At 45.6% G+C, this 11,194-nt stretch overlaps 1 protein-coding gene across 1 annotated transcript in view; it reads left to right on the top strand.

The window, feature by feature from the left end:
* Positions 1-216: 216 nt before the first annotated feature.
* The window catches only part of LOC140198203 (chloride intracellular channel protein 1-like), a 53,577-nt gene continuing 42,599 nt past the window's right edge, over positions 217-11,194 (top strand). Inside the window, exon 1 of the mRNA XM_072259236.1 lies at positions 217-440. Within this exon, the coding sequence (XP_072115337.1) occupies positions 405-440 (36 nt within the window). The 5' untranslated portion in view covers positions 217-404. The remainder of the gene's footprint in view (positions 441-11,194) is intronic.

Genomic DNA, 11,194 nt, shown 5'->3' with positions numbered 1-11,194 from the left:
CCACTTTCACCACGTACTTACTGGAAACATCACCCCCCTCTAGTTTCACACACACTGTTGTGCAAAGAAGTTTCCTCCTATCTGCGCCTTTCATAATGTTATACCTCTCTACGGGCTCAAGTCTCGCCCACTCTGGAAAAAAAATCCCAACGTGGTCTCGCCCTCGCTCTGTCTGCTGCATCTTTCTGTCTCTTGTTTCTCTTTCCGGAGTTGATATCTCGGCCAAGGTTTCCCGCGTCTCAACGCCTCTCGCCGGCTTCCTGGGTGGGGTCAGAGAGCAGAGCTGAATCGCCACTTGTTGCGAAAGCCGAGACGAGCGACCAAGTCGGGCTGAGCGGCGGCAGTTTCTTCTGTGCCGAGTACCTGGGGGGTCATAGCACACGCAGCCGAACCTGCTCGGCGAAATGGCTGACGAGAAGCAAGTGGAACTGTTCGTGAAGGTAGGGAGCTGTGGAGCCGGGCCAGTCCCTCTTCCCGCCCGGGGAGGTGGGGGTGAAGGGGCTCCGGGGACGGGACGGCGGTACGACTTCAGCCGTTGGCTGGGCCACTCGGCCCGGCTCCGGTAACATCATCGGACTCAACGTTTACCAAACCGGTTGGGCTAGTTGACGAGCCGCGAAGAGGAAAGTCTGTGTGTTCTCATCCGCTTCCCTTTGTGTGAAAGTTTCCGAGTATGCCTGACCTTCTCATCTTCCCCCCACTGTCTAGTTCAGCTAGCCTCCTCTGCCTGCCGGCGTTCTCTCTACCTGCGTACGGATTTCCCCCTCCCCTTCTCTCTCAGCTTGCTCCCACTCTCTCTTCCCCGTCCTATTTCCCCCTTCCCCCCCATTTCTCCTTTTGCTCCCTCCCGCTCTCTCACCCCCCCCCCGGAAACTGTATGTGCACACATTATCCGGCATTCTGGGGGGGGGGGACAGGCTGCAGTACTTTACCCAAGCCATCCCCCTACTCCGTAACACCCTCGAAGTTCCTCTTTGTATATTACTCATGCGTGATTCACGATTTGTTTTATTTGAACAAATAAAACACCCTGAATTCTCGTCTTGGGAGTGGAGGAGTTTTGTGATTGCATTGAAGGGTTGGGAAGGAGAGGTGAGAGAGAGCCCCGTGCGTTTGTCCTGGTGTCTTATTTTACAGCACTAGCCTACGAATTGCACTTTCAGAGTAGGTGGCTACTCTATACCAAGCTCTTCTCTCTACCCCTCCCTCACCTGAGACCATTATCCTTCCTTTCTCTGTTCCTGTCTTTGTTTACGCGACTTCTCTGCCACACTTCCTTGCCCCACTTCACCCCCTCCCTGTGCCTGTCCCCTACCTTCTTATCACAGCCTTGCCCTCTGCTCCCAGTCTCTCGGCGTGCCCAGTATTCCCTTGCCTTCACCCGCCTCTGCAGGTCACCCAGGGGCTAAATGCGACATCTCTTTGCCCCACATTGCCAGGCTGCTGGTTGGTGCTGTGGATACTGGGGCACAGGCCGGGCTGGGAGGAGGGAATACCTGCTGAGGAAAATCAAAGTCAAAAGTCGAGTTTACCGTCACTTGCACACGTGCAATAAGGAACTTGCAGCAGCATGGCAAGCACATCTCATCGCATAAGCAGCATTACCAGTAAAATATAAACTTTTTTTTTGCAAAAGGTGCACAGTTAGAGCAAAAACAACAAATCAAATTTTTGTGCAGAGTGGCTCTAGTGTTGCTTTATCTCCAAGATTCAAGATTGTTTAATGTCATTTCCAGTACTAAGTGTAAAAGAGAACAAAATAATTGTTCCTCTGGTCTGATGCAACACAAAAACTCAATATGATAAAGAAAACAATAATTAAAAGGTGTAAATATAAATACATAATTTAGCTTATATGCATTGATTGTATGTCCATAAAATGATGCTAGGCACAAGAGTGACTGTGCATAAGGTGACAAACAGGAAATGATAAAGTACCAATGGTTGGGGGTGTAGAGGGGTGGGTTAGTGGGTGAAGGTGTTGATTAGGATTGGGATTCAATGATTAGGATTATGTCAGTTTGTTCAAGAAACAAACAAGCCCATAAGATATAGGAACAGAAGTAGGTCATTTGGCCCATCAAGCCTGCTCTGCCATTCAATCATGTGCTCATCCAATTCTTCCAGTCAACCTCACTCCCCTGCCTTCTCCACATACCCTTTGGTGCCCTGGCTAATAGAAACATAGAAAACCTACAGCACAATACAGGCCCTTTGGCCCACAAAGCTGGCCAAACATGCCCTTACCTTAGAAATTACCTGGAGTTACCCATAGCCCTCTATTTTTCTAAGCTCCATGTACCTGTCCAGGAGTCTCTTAAAAGACCCTATCGTATCCCCCTCCACCACTGTCGCCGACAGCCCGTTCCACGCACTCACCACTCTGCGTAAAAGAACTTACTCCTACTTCCAAGCACCTTAAAACTGTGCCCTCTCATGCTAGCCATTTCAGCCCTGGGAAAAAGCCTCTGACTATCCACATGATCAATGCCTCTCATCATCTTATACAGCTCTATCAGGTCACCTCTCATCCTCCATCACTCCAAGGATCACTCAACCTATTCTCATAAGTCATGCTCCCCAATCCAGGCAACATCCTTGTAAATCTCCTCTGCACCCTTTCTATGGTTTCCACATCTTTCCTATAGCGAGACAAGAAGAACTGAGCAAGTGGGGTCTGACCAGGCTCCTATATAGCTGCAACATTACCTCTCAGTGATGTTTCAACTACATCAAGAACCTATCTATGCCTTAAATGCACCCAATGACTTGGCCTCCACAGCCGCTCGTGGCAACAAATTCCACAGATTAATGCCCTCTGACTAAAATAATTTCTCCATGCCCTCTTGTCCTAGACTCCCCTAACATGGGGAAATAATTTTGCCATTTCTAACCTGTTCAGGCCTTTCAACATTCGGAATGTTTCTGTGAGATCTCCCCCTCATTCTCCTGAACTCCAGGGAATACAGCCCAAGAGATGCCAGACGTCCCTATACGGTAACCCTTTCATTCCTGGAATCATTCTCATGAATCTTCTCTGAATCCTCTCCAATGTTGGTATATCCATTCTAAAATAAGGAGCCCAAAACTGCACAAAATGGTTGAAGAGAAGTAGATGCTCCTGAACCTGGTGGCATGGGTCTTCAGTACATCTCTCCCTGTGATACCTACGAGAGGGTGGCAAGGACCAGGTGATGATGGATTTTGCCAGCTTGAAGCAGAGGGATAATTGATGGTGGAGGGGGATGTGCCTGCGAGGCATTGGCCTGGGTCTATGACACTTTGCAGCTTCTTGCGTTCGTATGCTTTCAAAATTGCCATAGTAAACCATGATGCAAATAATCAGGGCTCTTTCAACAGTACATCTGTAGAAGTTTCGGTGACAAACCAAGCCTCCTAACAAAGTGAAGGTGCTGACGTGCCTTCCTCGTGGTTGCATCTATGTGCAGGGCTTGGGACAGGTCTGGTGCATCAACCCCCAGAAACTTAAGGCTGCTGAGTGCTGATCCTCTGTGCTGCTGACATGCACAGACCAACGCGTGTTGGCACTCCTTCCCCTTCCTCAGTGTTATCTAACGGGAGCCGGGCCCTCCATCCACGATGTAGCCGTCAGTCATCCTGCGTGGAAATAGGACAGCAAGGAGAATTCGAGGCCTGCGACCAGAGCCTAAAACAGGGTTATCATTACTGACGTGTCATGAAATTTGTTGTTTTGCAGCAGCAGCCCAGTGAAAGACAAAAATTATCGTAAGCTGCAGAAATAGAGAGTAAGGGGTGCATATTGTATCCTTGTAGTGACCTTATTCGAACGTATAAAATCCTAAGGGAGTTTGATAGGAGAGACATCAGGATGTGGGACTAGTGGGAGGCTCTCCAACAAGGGGAGACTCTTGGTGATCATGTTACACGGAGGTGGCAGCAATTTCTCAAGGAGGGTGGTGAATTTCTGGAATTGGACTTGGCTTATTATTGTCACAGGTACCAAGATGCAGTAAAAAGCTTGTCTTGCGAACTGTGTTCAGACAAACCGGATCATTACATAGCAGATCAAGGTAAACTAATAACAGAATGCAGAGTAATATGTAACAGCTACAGAGAAAGTACAGTGCAGGGAAATGGTGAGGTGCAAGATCAGAATGAGGTAGATTAAGGTCAGGAATCCATCTTATTGTAGAGAGGTTTGTTTGGGAATCTAGAGAACAGTGGAATAGAAAAATGTTCTTGGGCCTTGTAGTATTTTCTGCCCCAGTCGGTGCTGGAAGCTAGATCATTGGAAGCACTTAAAGTGGGGGTGCAAAAATATCTGGTAACTGAGGAATAGAGAGGTGTGGAGAAATGGCACAGAAGAGGAGTTGAGGCCTAGACAGATTTACCATAATCATAATGAGGGGTGGATCTGGTTTGAAAGGCCCAGAGGCCTACTCATAAGACCATAAGACTTGGAAGCAGAATTAGACCATTCAGACCATCAAGTCTGCTCTGCCATTTCATCATGACTGATTTATTATCCTTTTCAACCCCATTCTCCTGCTTTCTGCCTAATCAAGAACCTATCAGTCTTCACTTTAAATATACTCAATGACTTGGCCTCTACAGCCATGCATGGCTGTAGGAATTCCTCCTTATCTATGTTCTAAATGGGCATATTCTGAGGTTGTGTCCTCTGGTCCTAGACTTCCCCACCATAGGAAACATCCCCTCCACATGTACTCTGTCTTGGCCTTTTAAATTTCGATAAGTTTCAGTGAGCTCCCCCTTATTCTTCTAAACTCCAGCAAGTACAGGCTCAGAGCCATCAAAAGTGCTTCATACATCCTAACCCTTTCATTCCTGAAATCATTCTCGTGAACTTCCTCTCCAATGCCAGCACATCTTTGAGAAAAGGGGCCCAAAACTGCTCATAATACTCCAAGTGTGGACTGACCAATGCCTCTAGAGCCTCAGCATTACATCCTTACTTTATAAAGTGAATGCTAGCGTTGCCATTTGCCTTCCTGCAAGTTAACCTTTAGAGAATCCTGCGTGAGTACTCCCAAGTCCTTTTGCACCTCTGATTTTTGAATTTTCTCCCCATTTAGAATATAGTCTAACTTTTATTTTTCTACCAAGCTGCATGACTATAATTCCACCTGCCACTTCTTTGCCCGTTCTTCCAATCTGTCACAGTGCTTCTGCAGACTCCCAGCTTCCTCCACCCTGTCTGCCTCTCCACCTATCAATTTCATCATCTAAGTCATTAACATATCATGTAAAAAACTGTCCCAATACCAGCTCCTGCGGAATACCACTAGTCATTGGCGGGCAACCAGAAAAGGCTGCCTTCAACCGCACTCTTTGTCTCCAGCCAGTCAGCCGATTTTCTATCCATTCTACTATTTTTCCTGTAATGGGCTCATATGCAGCCCCTAGTTAAAAGCCTTCTGAAAACTTAAGTAAATAACATCCAGTGACTCTACTTTGCCTATCCCGTTTGTTATTTCCTCAAAGAATTCCAACAGATTAATCAAGCAAATCTGCTCTTAATTTCCCTTGCTCTGAATTTTTTTTTGTGCATTTTAACATCATCTTAAGATGCGGAGAAATTGGGGCGGGAGGGGAGAGGGTTTTATTTCTGCCCTCTCCCAATTTGGAAAATGGCTCCAAAGCACAGGATCAAAAGAAAACTGCAGAGGGTGGTAGACTTCTCCAGCACCACAATGGACACGAGCCTCCCAACACTGAGGACACCATCCACATGTAATGTAATGCCTCAAGAAGGCAGCATCCATCATGAAAGACCCTCACCATCCAGAACATAAGCTCTTTTCGTTGTTACCACAAGGGAGCAGGTAGGAGAGCCGAACGAGTGGAATGTTTTAGGAATTCCTCCGCCATTAGATTTCTGAGCTGTTCATGAAACCATGAACACCAGCTGGCTATTTTGCTCTCATTTGCATTATTTATGATTAATTATTTAAAAATTTCTTAGAGTAACCTGTAGCAAATTTTCATGTAATGCACTGCACTGCTGCCACAAAGCAATAAATTTCATGACCTACTGCAGTGATAATAAACCTGATTCTGGTTCATTGATCTGAATCGGTTTTATTTCTTTGGGATTTGGCAGGAAGCCGGAGTGGGCGGTGGGTTGGAACCCAGGTGCAGATTCCCCATGTACAGACAGCGCTAGAGGCTGGGATTCAACCCAGTTTGCTGAGGATGCCAGGCAGTGGTTGCAGGCTGCGACACCAGCTAGCCCACTGCCGTTTTAAAATGGGGGAAATGCCGTTCGGGTATCTGGACCCTGGTCAGGAGAGGAGAGGACCCAAGGGGGCCAAGTGGCTTGTTTAATTTCTTTTGGGGTAGTGGGTTTCCCCCACTCCCCTCTTCTCACTGGCGTGATCTGAAAAGTACAGAGTGATAGGAGGGGTGGCGAGTTGGGTGGGTGAGTGCTGCAGGAAATTCCGGGAGGCTCATCTACGGTGGCCTCCAAAGTGTGGGCGAGATTTGAAGTTGGTACAGACCTTGCTAAAATAGGGTGATTTATGTGTCATTAGTTAGAGTCTGCACTAAACTTAATAACATTCAGCTTATTAAATTCACAGTTAGGAGACTTAATAGCTATATATTTCTTTTTAAAATGCTTGTTAATTTAAAAGAGAGTCTGAAGGAGGAGTAGAAGTACTGAATTTGATACTGAAGATTGAGCTAGAAACAGAAAACCTACAGCACAATACAGGCCCTTCGGCCCACAATGCTGTGCTGAACATGTACTTACTTTAGAAATTACCTAGGGTTACACCTAGTCCTCTATTTTTCTAAGCTCCATGTACCTATCCAGGAGTCTCTTAAATAAGCCTATCATATCCGCCTCCACCACCATTGCCGGCAGCCCATTCCACGCACTCACCACTCTCTGCGTTTAAAAATAACCTACCCCTGGCATCTCCTCTGTACCTACTTCTAAGCACCTTTAAAGTGTGCCCTCTCGTGTTAGCCATTTCAGCTCAAGGAAAAAGCCTCTGACTATCCACACGATCAATGCCTCTCATCATCTTATACACCTCTATCAGGTCACCTGTCATCCTCTACCACTCCAAGGAGAAAAGGCCGAGTTCACTCAACGTGTTCTCATAAGGCATGCTCCCCAATCCTGGCAAATCTCCTCTGCACCCTTTCTATAGTTTCCACATCCTTCCTGTACTGAGATGACCAGAACTGAGCACAGTACTCCAAGTGGGGTCTGACCAGGGTCCTATACAGCTGTAACATTACCTCTCGGCTTTTAAACTCAATCCCACAGTTGATGAAGGCCAGTGCTCCACAGAGTCAACCTGCTCAGGACTCGGACCCCAATATCCCGCTGATCCACCGCACTACCAAGGTTTTTACCATTAATACTACCTGCCATCATATTTGACCTACCAAAATGAACCACCTCACACTTATCTGGGTTGAACTCCATGTGCCACTTCTCAGCCCAGTTTTGCATCCTATCAAAGTCCCGCTGTAACCTCTGACAGCCCTCCACACTATCCACAACACCCCCAGCCTTTGTGTCATCAGCAAACTTACTAACCTGTCCCTCCATTTCCTCATGCAGGTCATTTATAAAAATCATGAAGAGAAGGGGTCCCAGACAGATAACTGAGGCACACCACTGGTCACTGACCTCCATGTAGAATATGACCCATCTATAACCACTCATAGCCTTCTGTGGGCAAGCCAGTTCCGGATCCACAAAGCAAGGTCCCCTTGGATCCCATACCTCCTTACTTTGCATGGGGTACCTTATCAAATGCCTTGCTGAAATCCATATACACTACATCTACTGCTCTACCTTCATCAACGAGCTGGAGTGACATTGTAAATACTTCACAAATTTGTTTGATAATCAAAGTATGTATGCAGTATACAACTTTGAGATTCTTCTCCAGAAACAAAGTCAGTTTAAAGAGAAACAGCAACCCCACCCACTCCCCCCCCCAGCAACAAAAAAGAAGGGCAACACTATCATCGGCCTCTCCCAAATCTATCTTCCCCCACAAAATGCAACAAGAACATCGGCTCCCAAATCTCCCTCACCTACACAACTAATAAAAGTGCAACATTGGCCCCCGAACCTCCCTCACCCCAAACAATCCATGTTGGTATTTATATGCATTTGATTCCATATCCAGAAATTGACCTCAAACTTTATGTTTCATGTTCCTTATTCTTTATAATTGTTGAATGCTGATTTTGTTTGTTGCATGTTGCGCCTTGACCCACGCACCACAGCAAATTCCTCATGTGTGCAAATAAAGTTGATCTTTGATCGTGGTTGTGAGCTTTGCAACGCGCAGTCTGTAACATTGGAAGAGCGAACCATTGGCCTCCCTTCTCGCTATTGCAGGAGCGATATCCTTTCTCTCTCTTTCCCTCCCTTGTTAGTGAGAGAGAGAGGGCCCGTAGGATGTTGAGGTGCAGGGATGGACAGTGGTTTTTGATGGACTATAGATCTTGGTCTCTGGGGACTTGATGGTGGAGGCTGATGCTTTCTACTGGAGCATGTGGGGTCTGGGGGAAGTGCTGATGCTTTTTCTGCTCTTTCTACATGGGAGGGGAAAGGTGGGGGGCCTCAGGGGTTCTAACATTTTCCTGTCATTCATTCTTTGGTTTTTTCACGGTTTTGTGGGTGTCTGCAAAGACTAAGAATTTCAGGTCGTATACAGTATACATTCTCTGACATTAAGTTGAACCATTGATCTGACCTTGAGTTCACTGCCTTTACGCCAGTAAGGCCAATCAGCCTGTCAGGTCTATGCTATCTCCAAGCAGCAGTGCCATCCCTCAGTCCTCTTATTATCCTGTCCCTCTGCATCCTTCCCTCTCTCTCACCTGAGCATTCAAATCTTGTAGTGTAGTCTTAGTAGTGAACTGCAGCCATTAAGCCTATTGGCACATTTATTGTGGGCTGACAGCTCCTACGGTGCTCTGCTATATTGTTCTGTCATTGGTGTATGTGAGGAAACAAGATTATCCGTGGGAAACCTTAAACTTGACAGTGCAGGAAGAGTGGAAGAAATCTGGAACCACTCCTTGAGAGCCGATGTAGATAGATGATTTCATTTTGTTGGGGAAGGAGTTCTGAGACTCCCTGACCCTCTCTGTGTATGGTGGCTTTGTTAGATTATCCAGTTAACATATAATTTAAAGGCTGCCACAGATCAGAGGTGAGAGCTGACGTTGCTAGCTCTCCGCGATGTTCACTCCTCTCTCTAGGGCTGTTTCATTGTTGGTCAATTCAAATGCTGGCCCAGATAGACTGAAAAGACAAGGTGTTGGGATCCAAGGCAAGAGGGATTTCCCTCGCTGTCCGCGATGGTCATCTCCACGGCGCTGAGGCTATGAAACTGTCCCGGCTGCTGCGCTCCGTGCCCACTGATATGATGAACTGATAAGTGAGGCTTTGGGCCTACTCCAGGCTGCTCTGGAATTCAGATCTGAGGACTCCATTTGGTTTGGAATGCTGTTTTTCGTTTCAATTGTTTGCATGACTTGTACTTTATTTTCTTTCTTTTGCGGATCGAGTGTTGGTCTTTTATTTTTATTTTTATTCTTTTTTCTTTAAATTGTTTTTTTTCTGGATTTCTTGCTTTGTGGCTTCCTGTAAGCAAACAAATCTCAAGGTTGTATAATTTATACATTCTTTGATGATAAATGTACTCTGTATCTTTCAATCAGTAGCCACTTTATTAGCTACACCCGAACACCTGCTCGTTAATGCAAATATCTAATCAGCCAATCACTTGGCAGCAACTTCATGCATTCAAGCATGTAGACATGCTCAAGGAGTTCAGTTATTGTACAGACCAAACATCAGATTGGGGATCTAAGTGACTTTGACCATGGAATGATTGTTGGTGCTAGAAGGGGTGGTTTTAGTATCTCAGAAATTGCTGACCTCCTGAGATTTTCATGCCCAACAGTCTCTAGAGTTTACAGTCAATGGCGTGAAAAACAAAAAAAAGCACCCAGCGAGTGGCAGTTCTGTGGGCATAAACACCTTGTTCGTGACAGTAACTCAAATAACCACACGTTACAACAGTGGAGTGCAGAAGAGTACCTCTGAACGCACAACATGTCAAACCTTGAAATGGATGGGCTACAGCAAGAGAAGATCACAAACATACAGTGGTGTTAGAAAGTTAGTGAACCCTGTGGAATTTTCTCTATTTTAGCATAAATATTACCTAAAATGTGATCAGACCTTCACGTAAGTCATAAAATTAGATAGAGAACGTAGTTAAATAAATAACACAAAAACATTATTCTTGTTCATTTATTTATTGAGAAAAATGATCCAATATTACATGTATTTGTTGGAAAAAGTATGTGACCCTCCTGGGGTGATGCCTCCTACAAAAGTTATTTTGAGTCATGTGTTCCAATCAATGAGATGAGGTTGGAGGTGTGGGTTGTACAGGTGCCCTGCCCTTTTTAAAAAAAAAAAGACACACAAAGTCCAGGTTACTGTCAGAGCCTGCTCTTCTCAAGAAAAATCTGTTTACGTGCACCATGTCTCGATCCAAACAACTTTCAAAAGATCTTAGAGATGCATGAAGCTGGAAAAAAGCCACAAAAGCATTTCTAAAGCACTTGAGTGTTCATCAGTCCACAATAAGAGAAATTGTCTACAAATGGAGGAAACTCAGTACTGTTGCTACTCTCCCTAGGAGTGGGCATCCTGCAAATATCACACCAAGAGCACAATGTGCAATGTTGAAAAAGGTGAAAAAGAACCCAAGGGTAACAGCAAAAGACCTGCAGAAACCTCTAGAACTTGCTAAAGACTCTGTTCATGTGTCCACTATGAGAAAAAAAACACTGAACAACAATGGTGTTCATGGAAGGACACCATGGAAAAAACCACTGATCTCAAAAAAAAACATTGCTGCATGACTCAGGTTTACAGAAGACCACCAGGATGTTCTACAATGCTCTGGGACAATCTTCTGTGGACAGTTGAGAAAAAATTGCACTTTTTGACAGAAATGCACACTGCTACGTTTGGAGGTAAAAGGGCACTGCACACTAACACCAAAACCTAATCCTAACTGTGACGCATGGTGGAAGGAGCATCATGGTTTGGGGCTGCTTCAGTCTGTGGCCTGAAGTTTAACAGAAGTTGGGCATGATCCAAAAGAAGAGTAGATCAACAACAGAATGGTTT

The sequence above is a fragment of the Mobula birostris genome, chromosome 5, assembly GCF_030028105.1.
Source record: "Mobula birostris isolate sMobBir1 chromosome 5, sMobBir1.hap1, whole genome shotgun sequence".
In the NCBI taxonomy this organism is placed as follows: Eukaryota; Metazoa; Chordata; class Chondrichthyes; order Myliobatiformes; family Myliobatidae; genus Mobula; species Mobula birostris.
This window is presented reverse-complemented; position numbering and strand designations above follow the sequence as displayed.